General features: G+C 45.4%; 1 protein-coding gene across 1 annotated transcript in view; it reads right to left on the reverse strand.

Moving 5' to 3' along the window:
• Positions 1–8: 8 nt before the first annotated feature.
• Positions 9–17,655, reverse strand: part of LOC107298379 (PHD finger protein 20-like protein 1) — a gene marked incomplete at its 5' end in the record, with an annotated part of 24,714 nt that continues 7,067 nt past the window's right edge. Inside the window, 7 exon segments of the mRNA XM_015827754.1 lie at positions 9–247; positions 4,230–4,395; positions 9,748–10,117; positions 11,097–11,292; positions 13,091–13,190; positions 14,725–14,906; positions 17,274–17,438. Coding sequence (XP_015683240.1) covers positions 105–247; positions 4,230–4,395; positions 9,748–10,117; positions 11,097–11,292; positions 13,091–13,190; positions 14,725–14,906; positions 17,274–17,438 — 1,322 coding nt within the window.

A 17,655-nucleotide genomic window follows, 5' to 3' on the forward strand; every position in this document is an offset into this window, starting at 1 on the left:
TTTTTTTTTTAAAAAAAGTACTCTTTTATGTGAACCTGGTGAATCAGAAGAAACCCATCGTCGGAGCCTGACTGCCTGCGTGCATTCCTTCATCTTTCCTTTCGTCATACGGAGCAGAGGGTGGCAATTTGTTGGACTTTGCCCATGTCAGAGATGAGCTGTTTAATCCGGCGCTTGAGTTGAGGCAGACGGGCGAGGGGGTCGGGGGGCTCCAACTCTCCGGTGAAATCCAGCCAGCTTTCTAAAACTGTACAGGGACAAAACAAAAAAAAGAGAGAGATGAAAAGCCTATTATGCACGGTGATACTGGAGGCTAAAGCATATAAGGAACGGTTGCTGGAATTGGGTATGTCTAGTTTAACGAAGAGAAGGACGAGGGGGGGACAGGATAGCAGTGTTCCAGTATCTCAGGGGCTGCCACAAAGAAGAGGGAGTCAAGCTATTCTCCAAAGCACCTGAAAGCGGGACAAGAAGCAACGGATGGAAACTAATCAAGGAGAGAAGCAACCTAGAACTAAGGAGAAACTTCCTGACAGTGAGAACAATTAACCAGTGGAACAACCTGCCTCCAGAAGCGGTTGAATGCTCCAACACTAGAAGTTTTTAAGAAGAGACCGGACAGGCTTTTGTCCGAAATGGTATAGGGTTTCCTGCCTGAGCAGGGGGTTGGACTAGATGACCTCCAAGATCCCTTCCAACTTTATATTATTATTATTATTATTATTATTATTATTATTATTATTATTATTATTATTATTATTATTATTATTATTATTATTATTTATTTAGAATAATCAATACAGAATAACAAAATAACAGAATTGGAAGGGACCATGGAAGCCTTCTAGTCCAATCCCCCGCTCAGGCAGGAGATCCTAAGCAGTTCAGTCCTTGACTTACGACCACAATTGATCCTGAAATTTATGTTGCTAAGTGAGAAATTTGTGAAGCGAGTTTTGCCTCAATGTATCACTTTTCTTGCCACGTTTGCTAAGCGAATCACTGCAGTTGTTAAGTTAGCGACACAGCCGTTAAGTGAATCTGACTTCCCCACTCACACTGCTTGTCAGAAGGTCGCAAAAGGAGATCACGTGACCCCGGCACACTGCCAATATCATAAATAGGAACCGCTTGTCAAGTACTTGGATGGAAATCACGTGACCGTGGGGATGTAAGTGTGAAAAAATGGTCATAACTCCCTTTTTTTCCGTGTCGGTGTAACTTCGAACGATCACTAAATGAACTGTTATAAGTCAAGGGCTACCTGTACCATTTCAGACAAATCCAATCTCTTCTTGAAAACCTCCAGTGTTGGAGCACCCACAATTTCTGGACGCAAGTCGTTCCATCAATTAATTGTTCTCACTGTCAGGAAATTTCTCCCGAGTTCTAGGTTGGTTCAGGGTAGTCCTCAACCGAGGGTCAAGTTTCTGTTATTAAGTAAGGCAGTTGTTCGGATAGTCATGCTCCATTTTAGAACCTCTTGTGCCGTTAACTGTTAAGCAAAATCACTACAGTTGTTAAGTCGGGCGGTTGTTAAGTCCATCCAGCTCCCTCCATTGGTACTTTGCTTGTCAGAAGCTGGCTGGAAAGATCGTAAATGGCAAAATCATACGAGACCATTGTGAACACTTGCTGGTTGCCAAAAGACCAAATTCTGATGGTGTGACTGCCGGGATGCTATGACAGTTGGTAAGTGTGAGGACTGGTTGTTAAATTACATTTTTTTTTCAGTGCTGTTGTCACTTTGAACAGTCACTAAACGGATGGTTGTAAGTTGAGGACTACCTGTAATCCTCTGTTCAAAACATGATAGAGGAGGGTAGCCATGTGGCATCACCCCTTTGTACAGACCAGGTGGACTTCAACTCCTAGAATTCCTCAGCCAGCGTGCCAATCTGTGAGTTGAAGTCCACAAGTCGTAAAAGGGCCAACTTTGAAGGCCCCTGGTATAGACCAGGGGTAGGTAGCTTTGGCTCTTTTATGACTTGTGGACTTCAACTCACAGAATTCCTGAGCCAGCTGTGCTGAGGGGAAAGGGAGAGATTTCCAAGCTGAGGCATGCTGGCTCAGGAATTCATTGTACGCCAATGTTTCTCAACCTTAGCAATTTTAAGATAAGTGGACTTGAACTCCCAGAATTCTGGGAGTTGAAGTCTACTTATCTTCAAAAAAGAAAACAAACCAACTTGTGTGGCCCACTTATCTTAAAAAACTGGTGTGGACTTCAATTCCAGGTTATGCTGACTGGGGAATTCCTGGAATTGAAATGCACGCAGTTTTTTTTTTTTTTTTTTAAGGTAAGTGGGCCACACAGTTTTTTTTTTTTTTTAAGATAACTGGACTTCAATCAGAATTCTGGGAACTGAAGTCCACACCTCTTAAAAGTTGCTAAGGTTGAGAAATACTGTCCTACCCCTTCACCCACCCCACCCCATCATCCAGAACAATCTAGCAGAAAAAGAAATATTCCAAATCAGTTAAGGCAGTAAGTTTTTTGAAGAAACCAAGGATTTATGTTCAAGTGTTGCTGAATTGAAAATTGAATTGACATCTCTAGGCTGGGTGGAAAATAGAGATTCCATTTGAACAGGCATAACCCCTGGGGGATAGTAAAAAAAAAAAAGAGTCAAAATAGTGTTGCACACACGAAAAAGGAAAGGGCTTTGATCACACACAACTTCACCATGGCCATTTTTGACTTTTTTGAACCAGAACCTGAATTTGTGGTTCAGAAGAGCAGTGAAAAGACACATGGCTTGTAGGGTAAGTCTAGTTTAATGAGAAGAAGGACTAGGGGTGACATGATAACATTCTTCCAATATGCCACAAAGAAGAGGGAGTCAAGCTATTCTCCAAAGCGCCTGAAGGCAGGACAAGAAGCAACGGATGGAAACTAACCAAAGAGAGAAGCAACCTAGAACTAAGGAGAAACTTCCTGACAGTTAGAACAATTAACCAGTGGAACAACCTGCCTCCAGAAGCGGTGAATGCTCCAACACTGGAAGTTTTTAAGAAGAGACTGGACAGCCATTTGTCCGAAATGGTATAGGGTTTCCTGCCTGAGCAGGGGGTTGGACTAGATGACCTTCAAGGTCCCTTCCAACTTTACTAGTATTATTATTATTATTATTATAAGTGTAGTTTTTTGTTTCCAGCAAACGAAAGAGGCAAATCAGCCATGTCAGGCAATCAACTTCTGTACTGGTCACGGAGCACAAACCCAATGTGAAGACAGGGGCAGTAGAATATCCTATAGTATTCTTGGCAAAATGGATGCCGGGTACCTCTGGTAAGCACATTCTCTGGGTGCACTCACAAAATGGCTGATGGGGTAGTTTGCCGCGCACAAAATAGCTGCTATCAGGGACACCACAGCTCTTTCTCTAGCCTCCTCTCTCATCCAAGATGACTCTCTATTTTTTGCACACTTCCAAGCTAAGAATTGAATTAGAACAGGCTATTGTTTTTATCTTCTGGGCTCTAGAGACCTTCCTAGGAACAAAGGTAATTCAAGTGCTTTGTTGTGTGGCATTCCAGCGGCATCCATTTTGTATGCCAGTTTGGTGTAGTGGTGAAGGTGCTGGCCTAGAAACCAGGAAACTATGAGTATGAAAGTCAACTGGGTGACATTGGGGCAATCACAGGGTGACTGAGTTCTAGTCCTGCCTTAGGCATGAAGGCTGAATGGGTGACTTTAGGCCAATCACCAGAGACAGTGAGTTCTTGTCCTGCCTTAGGCATGAAGGCTGGATGGGTAACCTTGGGCCAATCACTAGGAGACTGTGAGTGCTAGCGCTGCCTTAGGCATGAAAGCCAGATGGATGACTTTGGGCTAGTCATTTTCTCAGAACCCAACCCACCTCACAAGATTGTTGTTTGGGGGGGGAAATAGGAGAAGGGAAGGTGTGTTGGATATGTTCGCTGCTTGAGTTACTTATAAAAAGCAATAAAGATGGGATAAAAATCAACTGAGTAAAATAAAAAAAATTGTTTTAGACAGGAGAAATTTTATATCTAGACTTGTTTTAATGTAAAAAGCCAGATGGGATAAAGAACTTGGCAAACCCCAGACCAAGCACACACGGGCACGTCTACGTCTTTGGGTCTCGTGCTAAAACCCCCAAATTTATTTTGTCCAGCACATTTTATACCTGTTCGGTATACCCAAATAAAAGAGTTTGGGAAAGAGAGAATGTCAGCGTTAAGCTCGGCCTTAAAATAGTTACCATCGACTTCCTTTTCAATCAGGTCCATTCTACTAGTGACTTCATTCTGCACATTTTCTATGTGGGTGAGGAGGTTTAGCTGCCACTGAAGACGAGTGTCCACGTGCTCCTCGTTTCCTTTTCTTTCGTTGAATACGAACACGGTGTTCCCTTCGGCTGAATGCTTCTGTGCAGTTACCGCAAAAGAGAATCAGGTTATCAAAACAGTTATGCAACATCGGCGACCCTCAAGTGGCCTTTTCAGGGAGATGAAATAGATCTGCTGCTTCTGAGTGACTCAGCAGAAACGGGGGTCAACTAAGGCAATTCCTCCACGGCAAAGAGAATCAGTTAAAGCAGGTTGCAGGAAGTTCTCAACTCACAACCACTGTGTTCAGTGAACGTTTGAAGTTACAATGGCACTGAAAAAAAGTAACTTAGGACCGTTTATCACCCTTATTATGAGTGTTGCAGCATTCCCGTGGCCATGTGATCAAAATGAGGACACTTGGCAACTGGCATGTACTTACGATGGTTTCAGTGTCCCAGGGTCACATGATCACCTTTTGCGACGATGGAAATTCTAGTCATCCAAGTCATGGTTGTCCCAAAGTTGCTTTTTCCAAAAGGCAACTGGACTTTCTTGGGGGGTTTTTTCCCTTTCAAAACATTTGGCTTCTCATCCAAGAAGCTTCTTCAGTTATAAACCTCTTGGATGAGAAGTGAAATGTTTTCAAGGAGAAAAAAAAAGAACCAAGAAACACTGGAAGTTTTTAAAAAGAGACTGGACAGCCATTTATCTGAAATGGTATAGGGCAGTGATGGCGAACTTTTTAGAGACCGAGTGCCAAAACCCACTTATTTATCGCAAAGTGCCAGGGCCGCATCAGCATTGTGCTGCCCTTGTGGGGGGGGGGCAGGGAGGTGCCTCCGAGTGCTGCCTCTGGCACGCAAAAACCGGGGGCGCAAAAATGGGCCACCGTGCTGCAAGGCACAAAAACGGCCGCCACCGCACCGCGGGGTGCAGATACAAGGTTCTCCACCACGCAAAAACGGGGCAGGGCTACTGAGTATCACGCAGGCACTAGCCCCGCCCCATTTGCAGCGTGTGCGTGCTCGCGGCCCCGTGCGCGCATGCACGCATGTAAAATGCTTCTCCCTCCCTTTTCTTCCAGTCCACCAATCGACAATGGTTGGTGACCTCTACTCTATCACCTCTACTCGCGCTTGCTGGTCGGCCACTTTGCCTCCTTTGTGCTGGTCGGGGCTCCTGCTCCGAGCAGCAGTGGCAGCCTGATGGACCTGCTGCTGGCGGCGGTGGCATGCGTGCCAACAGAGAGGGCTCTGAGTGCCGCCTCTGGCACGTGTGCCATAGGTTCGCCACCACTGGTATAGGGTTTCCTGCCTGAGCAGGGGGTTGGACTAGATGACCTCCAAGGTCCCTTCCAACTTTATTATTATTATTATTATTATTATTATTATTATTATTATTATTATTATTATTATTATTATTATTATTATTATTATTATTATTATTATTGTTCCAGTTGCCTTCTGGAAAAAGAAACTTTGGGACATTTTGGGGGCCTTCTAACAAGCAAAGCCAATGGGGAAGCCAGATTCATTTAACAACCGGGTTACTAACTTAACAACTGTAGCGATTCACTTCACAACCATGGCAGTAAAAGGTCATAAAATGAGGCAAAAATCACTTCACCACCACAGAAGAACAAGAGGGTTTTTGCGCAGTTCCTGCTATTCAGAAATATTAGTGCAGGAATTTCTGGCTGACCATAGTGGTTCTTCACATACCAGTGATCAGTGACAGAAATAAGAAATCCACCCAAGGTTTTGCTAATTCAGCTCTCCAACCATGTGGAAACAACACAATGGGAGCAGTCTGATTGTCAAGGTTCATGAACTAGTCCCTCTCAACCTTCTGGTTATATAAAACTTGATGGCCAAAAGGCACAGCGATGCTCAAAAACTTTCCACTAAATTCTGTAATGCCCAATCACATGTAGAAGTATCACCAATCACTCTTTGATTCTTTCTCTCTCTTCCCATCCCAAGGCCAGATTCATGAACAGAAGAAAACCTTTTTGTACCAATTCCACAGCAGAAGCTGCTCCCATTTGGATAAGGATTGAGAAGCAAGAAAGCCTAAATAGTTGGTAAGTGAAATATGCTCCATTGTATGACTTTTCTTGCTACGACTGTTAAGTGAATCACTGCAGTTGTTAAGTTAGCAACATGGTTGTTAATTGAATCTGGCTTCCGTGTAGACTTTGTTTCTTGGAAAGTCACAAAAGGTGATCACATGACCCCATAAATACCGGCCAAACGTCCGAGTTTTGATCACATGATGGTGGGTATGCTGCAAAGATGATAAGTGTGAAAAACCATCATAAATCACTGCTTTCATTGTCATTGTAACTTCAAATGGTCACTAAAAGAATGGTCAAGGACCACCTTACAGGCTGGCTTCCCTATTTGGTCTATTCCTTTTGCCCACGCAGTGACAATCTCTTTTCCTGGATAGTTGTTCCCCTGAGGACAAACCAGAACCACCCATTAAACTCTTCTTCCAATCTTTCAAGATGAGAAATTTCTAACCTTGTTCATAAATGCTTCCAAAATTAAGGAAGCGATTTCTCTTATTTATCTACATTGATTTCTCTATACCAGTGGTGGCGAACCTATGGCACGGGTGCCAGAGGCGGCACTCAGAGCCCTCTCTGTGGGCACGCGTGGCGTCGCCCCAGTCCTAGGCCTTCAGCTGGGTTTTATAAAACCTTTTCGCTTTAGGCCGCCGCCGCCGTATGCAAAAAAAAAAAAAGGTTCAATCAGTCAATTTCAACTTCTTGCAGGGAAAAAAAAGATCTTGCAAAGTTGGAATTGATTGATTGAACTTTTTAGTCCCACCCAGTCTGCCGTTACCATCGCGGCCACGCCCACCCAATGGGCCACACCCACCCAATGGGCCACGCCGACCCAATGGGCCATGCCCACCCAATGGGCCACACCCACTCGGCATACAACGATGCATAAGTGAGTTTTGGGTTGCAGTTTGGGCACTCGGTCTCTAAAAGGTTCGCCATCACTGCATACAATAACATTTCTGATTTCTGATTGCATCCTTGGTGAACAACGGGAAGCATCATTTCAGTTCTTCTTTCTAAGCTCTTTTTGTCTATCAGCATATTTCACTCAACTAGTGTGTTACAGAAAAAGCAAACAAAAAAAAATTGGGGGGGGAGAAATAGCACTGATGATGCTTCTTAAAAAACAAAATAGCACCAGTGATATTACTTAATTTGGGTTATGAAACGTCTGCGAGAAAACAACTAAACGGAGAGCGCTGACGGCCTCTCAGAAAATATTAATTTATAATTTTATAAACTTACATAGATTCAAGTTCCGTTTGTCAGATGCATGAACATGTTTGTTGATATTTAAGTGGTGAAGGCAAGGGGAACATGGGGAGCAATGTTTTTGTCATGGAATTATCACCTACCGTGTTTCCCCAAAAGTAAGACCTACCCCGAAAATAAGCCCTAGGTTGATCACAGGGCAGTGGTGGCGAACCTATAGCATGGGTGCCAGAGGCGGCACTTGGAGCCCTCTCTGTGGGCACACATGCCGTTGCCCCACCTCACCTCCCCGCATGACACCCACCTCACCAGCAGCCCTCCTGGAGAAGGGTCGCCCCTGAGCGTGGCTCACGCAGAGCAGTGCAGTTAAGGACACGGCAGCCAGGCAGCGTAGACAAGATTCTGCCCTCACGCCCCATCGTGCACAGTTGATGCTGCAGGGCGCAGGCAGAGGGCATGGCTGCCATGGTGCTGCTGGGCGATCTGCGGCAGGCCCTGGAGGCGATGAGTGGCCCTGCGGGCAGGCAGGGTGGGGGGCGGAGCAGGGGCGGGACAGGGGGTGGAGCAGGGGCAAGGCCAATTTTGGGGCACTCGGTCTCTAAAAGGTTCGCCATCACTATCATAGGGGATGGGCCTAATATAAGCCCTACCCCAAAAATAAGCCCTAGTTTTGGGGCAAGGCGCACGCCTAAAAATCAAGCTAGGGCAAGGGTGGAGGGCTGGAGCTGCCCCACGCGCCCCGCACCCACTTACCAGGCTTTCCATGAATTGACACCTGCCTCTCCTCACCGGCCCACTTCTTCTGCGGCATCCCCCCAGCCTGCCTTTTGCCGTCAGAGGCCTTTCCGGAAGGCCTCTGCAGCCGAGAACCGAGCTATGGATTTAATCCTTAGCTCAGTTCTTGGATGCAGATGCCTTTCCAGAAGGCCTCTGATGGCAAAAGGCAGGCCGGAGATCCATTCTCCGCTGCAGAATGAAGCTGCTCCATTGGCCGCAGAAGAAGTGGGTCAGCCAGGCAGGGCTGTCGGTGCTGCCACTGCGAGGTGAGTGGAAAAGGAGATTTTTAGAGATATTGATTTAATATTTAGTATTTAGATTTATAATGGAAATGAAAATTAATTGTTAGATTATACTTTTGAACTGTTCTACGGAAATGGGTTTGTGACAATGAAAGATATTTCATTAGTAAACGAGGAGCTATTAGGATGAGAAATAGAATGTTATCAGTGAAATAAGGCAAGAACCTAAATTTTGGAACAATATGTGTACTCTAGCTGTGATAATTATCTTGTAATGAAATGAGGGTTACCCGAAGTTTAAACATTATGGTTATTAAAGGCTAAATTGGAACATGCTAATTGGAACTAAGTAAAACTGAAAAACAGGACTTGGATATGTATAACTAAAATTGTGTTGATAAATGCATTGATTGATTGAGCGCTACTAAGAAATGTATTAAATTGAATATGATATAATAATTAAGGGAAATAGAGAGGGAACCTTTAATGATGTAACCTCAACTTAGAACTAAGGAGAAACTTCCTGACAGTTAGAACAATTAACCAGTGGAACAACCTGCCTCCAGAAGCGGTTGAATGCTCCAACACTGGAAGTTTTTAAGAAGAGACTGGGCAGCCATTTGTCCGAAACGGTATAGGGTTCCCTGCCTGAGCAGGGGGTTGGACTAGAAGACCTCCAAGGTCCCTTCCAACTTTATTATTATTATTATTATTATTATTATTATTATTATTATTATTATTATTATTATTATTATTATTATTATTATTATTATTATTATTACTTATATGAATGACTCTGTTATTGGACTATTGACTACTCTATCACCACGATGTTTCCTAATTACTTGGATGTAAAAATTGAAAAATTTAATAAAACTTGTTATAAAAAAAAAAAAGACAGCCCCCGAAAATAAGACCTGGTGCCTCTTCTGGAGGCAAAAAGCCCCCCAAAACCCGTAAGACCGGGTCTTATTTTGGGGGAAACACGGTAAATGACACAAATCCCATAATGCACTTCATTTGCATGATAATGCCACGGCACACACGACGTGAATGGGACTTCTATTGGGTTCCCCCTGGGTTGGAAGACTCTCATTTTTGTCTTCATAATTCTAAAAGGTGCTACGGATGAAGCGGTTGATTTACCTGATGGCCCAAACCATCTTCTGTGGATGAACGCTGTAAACAGTTTTTCTCTTCTAAGAGACGCTCCGAGTGCTGTTCAAAACTGCTGGTGTCGTCGTCCTCTGAGCTGCTGGTGGGGTCAACAACGGCTCTGCAATCCTGACCAAAACTCTGTTTCTGATAACTGTGTTCGCTTCTGATGTACGTTTCTTCTATCTTTGGAGCTAAGCGAGGCGGCTCTTTATGGTTTTGACTATGACACGTCCTTCCCGAGGGATTAACGGCTTCGGGCACACTTAGGACCCTTCTTTCTATTCCAACAGTGATTTGGTCGTGATCCTTCCGCACACCGGTGCAAGCCCAGAGATGAAGATCAGGGTGATGCTTATTTCTGGGGTTAAAAAAAAAAAAAAAAAGATTAATGCGGGTGAAACTAATAAAGGCACCAAGTCACAGAAGCACTGTCTGAATAGATAAGAAGCCAAAAAATATGCCTAAGATTTCAGTTTAAAAAAATGAAATGTTGATTACAATGAGTGGTTTTCCCTGATGAAACACCTGAAGCAGCATTTCTCAACTTTGGCAACTTTTATTCTCCAGGCTGGCTGGAGAATTCTGGGAGTTGAAGTCCACACATCTTAAAGCCACCAAGATTGAGAAACACTGATTTAAAATGTCCATGTACTGTTCAAAACGAGCAGTTTATGTCATTAATAGAAATAATTGATTGGGAGGGCAATCCTCTGTAATATCAATATACAAGTAATCCTCGACTTACAACTGGCCACTTAGTGACCATTCAAAGGTATAATGGACATCCCAGGGGCTATTTATAATCATGATTCAAAGCTCCAATGGACACCATTTCCCCTGGTCATATTTTGGTACTTGGCAATAGGCTCACATTTATGGCCATTTGCAGCCTCCTGTGGTCACATGACTGTGATTTACGATGTTTTTTTTGTCGGAAACCAATATTTACTTCCAGTTTCCAGCAAAAATATGTCCACTGCAGTCAATGAATTCGCTTAATGATCACAGTGTTCACTTAAGGACCGTGGTATTCATTTAATGACAATTCACTTAATGACTGAATGGTAACAACTGCAGTGGATGGATGGATGGACAGATGATAGATAGCTAGATATAGATGGGATAACTAGCTAGCTAGCTAGCTAGCTAGCTAAGATAGATAGAGAGAGAGAGAGAGAGAGAGAGAGAGAGAGAGAGAGACAGAGAGACAGACAGACAGACAGACAGACATATCTAGATATGGATGGACGGATGGATGGACGGATGGACGGGCGGGCGGGCGGGCGGGCGGGCAGGCAGGCAGGCATAGAAATGACAGAACTACATGATACGCTTACTTTAGTATTCCAATCTTCAGCTGTAGTCCATGTAATATTTCTGTAACACCATAGACATCGGCCAGAAGGCGATGCGTTGACACAATCTTTTTGGCATTTAAATGAGAATAATTCTCTTTTAAGAATGACAAGCCACACATGTGGCCATTATTCAACCAGTCTTTGTCACAGAGATATTTGGCACTCCATCTCTGACCTAGACAAAACACGAGAGTTGAGATTTTTATTATATTACCAAAATTCCCAGAAAATTATCCTAGACCGATTATGGTCCAAAGAGATCACATTCCAGTAGGAAAAATGTACAAGTGGGAAGTAAGCATTTATTTAACAAACTGTTAAAAGCTGTTAAAACAATTGAAAATTCTCTGCTTATCAGGATTTAAAATACCCATAAGTCCATTCACACATTCCTGATACACTCATTCAATGTTTAAAACCCAGAGGAGTTCCCTAAATACAAAGACAGGTCACAGCAGAGTAGCACAAAGAACCCAAGAAAAATATTCAAAAAATTATAATCACAAATTTTGGACAAAAGAGTGCACTGTTCTACATGTACAACGTAAAACATACGTACACACTATACAAAACATGTACCAATTTTTGAAAAGCTTGAGAAATCTGTTCCCTTTCAAAAACAGAGACAAGTAATCTGCCACTTACAGCCATTCATTTAATGACCGTCGCAAATTACGACAGCGCTGCAAAAAGTGACTTATGACCAGTTCTCACACTTATGACCGTGGCAGCATCCCTACTGTCACGTGATCTGTGTTTGGGCAACCAGCATGTATTTATTATCGCTCAGTGGCGCCCCTTTAACAATATTGTATGGCTATAGAGACCGTTGCTTCTGATGACTTCAGATGAGGCCGCCGCATTTTTAAAAGTCAAATATTTTTCTATCTAGGACTCCAGACGGTACGAGAAATTAAAGTCAAGCTAAGAGAAGAGGAGGGGCTTTACTACTGCACACTTATTCCGTTCCAGTGGCATAGTTACAATTTAAAACTTTTGACTAATCTCTAAATTACATTGCGAATTATAAATACCCCAAGAGTACAAACACTATCTTACTGGCACCTGGCAGGAGGATACAGTAAATAGAGGTTTTATTAGGCTGGTTTTTTAGGGAAAGGTTGCACGTGAGTTGCCGAACTATTTTGTGGGTACACCCGGGAAAACAATAATAGAAGGCCTAACTGTCTAAGTCGGAGGTCCCCAACCTTGGCCCTTTTATGACTTGTGGACTTCAACTCCCAGAATTCCTCAGCCAGCATGGCTGGCTGAGGAATTCTGGGAGCAGAAGTCCACAAATCGTAAAGTGGGCATGGTTGGAGACCCCTGGTCTAAGTACACCCTAGATCAGTGATGGAGAACCTTTTAGAGACCGAGTGCCCAAACCTCAACCCAAAACCCACTTATATATTGCCGGGTGGGCGTGGCCGCCAAGTAGGCGTGGCTACAGTGGTCATGGCAGATGGGTGGGCATGGCCAGGATGGGCACGGCCAGCTCGATGTTGCTCCTGGGGAGGGATGCCTGTGGGGGCCGGGCAGGGTTGGGGGAGATCCAGGGGTCTCTGGTGGGTGGGGCGATGGGCAGGAGGCTGGTTCTGCGGGGTGAGGTGAGGCAGGGCGGGGGTGCCATGTCGCAGGGCAAGGCGAGGCAGGGACCGGGACGGCTGCTGCCTGACACCATCACCCCCTGCACAGAAAGGCCAGCAAGCGCATGGGTGCTGGGATGCATCTGGCCACGTGGAACCTCGGCAAGTTAGCGGGCGGCTGGTTGAAGAGGACGGTTGCCATCTCCGGGGCATGGCGCGCGTGCCCACAGAGAGGGCTTCGAGTGCCGCCTCTGCCACGCGTGCCATAGGTTCGCCACCACTGCCCTAGGTACATTACAGGAGTAGACACTGATCTTTATACTAATATTAACATGAAATGCAAAGCTTGGAAATGAGTTTGAAAAGGACTTGAAAACGTGTTCTTACCAGGTGGATCCCTGCAAATGTAGCAGGTATATTGCTCTGGAATGCTGTCTTCCAACAATCCCATACACGTGCTGTGTTGCCAACACAGGCACTCTTCACACTGTGGGATTGATTAAAAACAAGCAGCGAAGTGAATGCAGGAGATGAAAGGCATAATCAAACATCCATCAGGTTTTAACTCTGTCGCGTACATTCAAATTGTGGTTCTTACTGTCAAGTGTTCTTTTAGTACAGATACTCCACAACTTATGACCATTCATTTATCAACAGTTCAAAGATACGGCTACCTGGGCAAAGTGCTGATCAACTATCTTAGGGGTCCCCAACTGTAGGCCACAGCCCACTACCGGGTTGTGGCCTAATAGCAACCGGGCAGCATGAACGGCGGGCCTGACTCACACGAACAACGGGAGCCGGCACTCACAGCCCAACTCACGCGAGCCCGCCGCTCACACAAATGAAGCTGCGTGCATGCACACCTGCCTCTCACACAAAACCCTCCCCTCTTTCCCCCATCCCACCCCCTTTTGCCAGTCCACCAACCTGGAAAGGCTGGGGAATGCTGAACTACCTCATATTTTTATAACACTTATTACGTGTATAGACGAAAAGATTTGGCTTCCCTACCATAGCAGTAACAAGCAAACAAATTCATTCGTAATATTTTTGCTGTCACAGTCTGAACCATGACTGTTTTAGCAATAACATCTGGGAAATCACTCTAATGGAGACAGACTTCTTAAGAATGCAACTTGGGAGAAATCTGCTGGATCAATCCAGCCTAGAATTCATCCTATAAACCAGGGCTTTTCAACCTTTTCACCCATTGTACCACTTTTAGGATATGGCAACATCCGAGTACCACCAGTCGCCTAGCAAGGTGTCAAAAACTTGATGACCCCCACCAAAAGGAAAAAAGCGATGAAGTACAAGTAGTCCTCGACTTACAACAGTTCGCTTAGTGACTGTTCAAAGTTACAATGGCATTGAAAAAAGTGCCCCCCAAGCCACAGCCGAGCAAGACACCTGCCTGCCCACCTGGCGGCTCTCTTCCTCCTGTCTGAGGTTTTCACTGTTGTGAGCATTTCTGTTGATGATTGGCAGCGGGGGTGGGGGGTGTTTGGTTTTTATTCCCCCGTCTGCTGGGTGGTTGCAGCAGGTTTTGGTCACTTCACATGACCCTGGGACACTGTGACCGTCATAAATATGAATCGGTTGCCAAGCATCTGAATGTAAATCACAAGACCCTGGAGATGCTGCAACATTCCAGCTGATCGGCTCTTCTTCTGGGCTCAGCAGAAGTGCCAGGATCAGTGCTGAGCTCCAACTGGAGCCTGTCGCTGATCCTGGTGCTTCTGCTGAGCCCTGACAGCCCTGCATCTCCAGCCATCTCTCGCTCAGGCTTCTGCAGTGCTGCCACCGGTTCAGCTCATTCCCCTCCCCCGCTACCACTTTTCTAGGATGGTCGCGTACCACCTGCCAGGTGCCAATGTACCACAGGTGGTACCCGTACCACTGGTTTAAAAGCCCTGCTATAAACCACGACAGGATAAATTACTCTTGCCTAGTGACGTGGAGTAACTGGGTGAAAACTGCAACCAAAATTTGACAGCAAACCACCACAGAGTTCTTACCTGAATCATGAAGCCATTTTCCTCATCCATTTCGCAGATACACCTGACTATTTCGTTCAAAGCGTCCTCTTCGTCCTGGGACTCTTCAAAGTTGGTCGAATCAAAATCCTGATTATATTCATCGCCACTCAACAGCAAGCTCTCGGTAGAAGAGTCATCCAGAAACTCCATATCAGAAAGGTCTGCAATATGATTTGGGAGGGGGTTGAATGAAGAGGTGTAAAAATGTAAAATAAGGCCTTTACCAATGATATATAAAATAAAAGAAGGACTAGGGATGATGTGATAGCAGCGTTCCAACATTTGGGAGGCTGTCACAAAGAAGAAAAGGACAACCTATTTGCAAAGCACCTGAAGGCAAGACAAGGGTCAAACCTTCAAACAATCCTGGCCACAGCCATCTTCGGCTCGTTTTTCGGTTGCCACGGCGATGGGAGGAGGGAGATGTGTTCTTTTAGCTTGGTCATAACAAATACTTTCTTGTGGGAACCAAGGTCAAGCTACCTAAGTTTGGGCGGGCTGGAGTTTCCGTTAGAAAGCCTGCCAAAGTAGATAATTGGGTATTGTGATTTGTGACATATTATAGGAGTGGGCAAGAGAAGAAGAAGATGGAGGGCAAGAGAAGAAGGGGACGACAGAGAATGAGGTGGCTGGATGGAGTCACTGAAGCAGTAAGTGTGAGCTTAAATGGATTCCAGAAGATGGTAGAGCAGACAGGTCAAACACAAGGCCCGGGGGCCGGATGCAGCCCGCGAAGTGGTTTCATGTGGCCCATGAAGCCATCCTGGAAACAGTGAGGGAATGGCCCCTGCTGCCTTGGCCCTGGCCCAGGCCGGCTGGGAGCCAACGTAAAGTTTTATGGTGGCCATCTATGCTGAAACGCATTCAGTCTTAGCTCCACAAGGCCGTCTAGAAACAGCAAAGAACCAGTCCCTGCCGCGTCGGCCCCACCCCCAGGGTGCATGCTGGGGAGGTGTCACCCTTTGTGAGGAATGAAGAAATGCACCATCACCTGGAAGTGGCCAGCAAATGGCCCTCACCTACTTCACCTATCTGGTTTGATGGGTTCTGGGGGAGGGATTTCGGCAGGCAGTGGGGCGCTCTCCTCACAGCACCGAGAGGCTGAGCCGGACGGCGCAAATCCAAAAAGAAACGTGAGGCCTACCAGCTCTCAGCCTGCCCGGTTTCAGCAGACAGCGGGGCACTCTCCTCACAGCGCCAAGAGCTGAGCTGGGTGGCGCGAATCTGATGAGAAGTGCAATGCTGCCTAGCCCCCAGCCTGCCCAGTTTCAGCAGGCAGCAAGGTGCAAAGTTGGGAAGCTTTGTACTGCCCGGCTCAACCTCTCGGCGCTATGAGAGCGCCCCGCTGCCTGCCGAAACCACGCCCACCCAGTAGGCCATACCCACTCTATCCATGCCCACCCAGTAGGCCGCACCCACCCAGGCCATACCCCCCGCCCCCCAGAGGGCAACCGCAATGCTGATGCGGCCCTCAATGAAATTGAGTTTGACACCCTTGTGGTAGAAGACAGGAAGGTCTGGAGGAATGTTGTCCATGGGGTCGCTATGGGTCGGGCACGACTTCGCAACTAACAACAACAACAGGAGTGGGAAGGTCAACTTGTTCCTTTGTAACCTTGGGGGGAGGGAACCTTCAGTCTTGGTTCCACCTTTGACCGTGCCCATACTATGTAGCCATCAAAAGTATTCTGTGAGGAATGCAAATGCCTTAGAGTAATTATTTTCTTGTGGTCTCATCTATCGGAACCTCGAAGCAATGAGTGGAAACTAAGCAAGGAGAGAAGCAACCTAGAACTAAGGAGAAATTTCCTGACAGTGAGAACAATTAACCAGTGGAATGGGTTGACTTCAGAAGTTGTGGGTGTTCCATCACTGGAGGCTTTCAAGAAGAGACTGGATAGTCACCTTTTTGAAATGGTTTAGGATCTCCTGCTCGAGCAGGGGGTTGGACTAGAAGACCTCCAAGGTCCCTTCCAACTCTGTTATATTCCATGTTCTGTGTCCTAACATGAGACTTCAAAATAAATAGTTTATTTCTTATATCCCAAAATAGATAAGATTTATTTGGATACTTCTCCGCATGGCGAATACTATATTAACAAAAACACCTAAAGTTATTTAGGGCACTGTTCTTTCAGAAACTTTTTAAGCTGAAGCAGAGAAATAACCAGAAACGAATATTAAAGAAGGGGAAATCTATTCACAATAATTAGGGACATGGAAACCTTGCAGAAGTCATGCCACGCTACGTTCGTTTGGATTACTGAAGTCTACGTGACGCATGATGAACCTTGGAAGTGTTTTCTGCAAATGGGTTAAATCAGGGGTCTTTCAAACTTGGCCCTTTTATGACTTGTGGACCTCAACTCCCAGAATTCCTCAGCCAGCGTGGCACGCTGGCTGAGGAATTCTGGGAGTTGAAGTCCACAAGTCACAAAAGGGCCAAGTTTGAAAGACCCCTGGATTAAATTAACAGGAAAATGGAATGTCAGTTTTAAAGAGTATCACAGAGTATAAAGCAGACCTACTTTCACCGCTGAGATCGACAGATAAAATAGCCCTCGGGTACTGATAGGACGTGCTCTTCTCGGTTGTTGTGCTGCGGAGCGTCAGCGAGCTGCCAGAAGACCGAGTGAAGGGGGAGGAGCACCTATCGAAGTAGTCAAGAGAGCTATCCTCGAAGTCAGAGTAATCTGCAAAGGAAATCACAGGGGTGCAGCTGTAGAGGATCGTATACAGAACAAATGCAACTTTACATGTTTCAAACCTGAATGTTCAAATGCCTGAGATATTGCATCCGTTGGCTTTGAAGTTAATTTATCAATATAGGGCAGAAAGTCACTAGCTTCCCACTAACTGGCAACACAGATCGTGATAGGCTAAACCAGGATTAGGCAACCTTGGCTCTTT

This window comes from Protobothrops mucrosquamatus, unplaced genomic scaffold (genome assembly GCF_001527695.2).
Source record: "Protobothrops mucrosquamatus isolate PMUCROS unplaced genomic scaffold, P.Mucros_1.0 scaffold3930, whole genome shotgun sequence".
In the NCBI taxonomy this organism is placed as follows: domain Eukaryota; kingdom Metazoa; phylum Chordata; class Lepidosauria; order Squamata; family Viperidae; genus Protobothrops; species Protobothrops mucrosquamatus.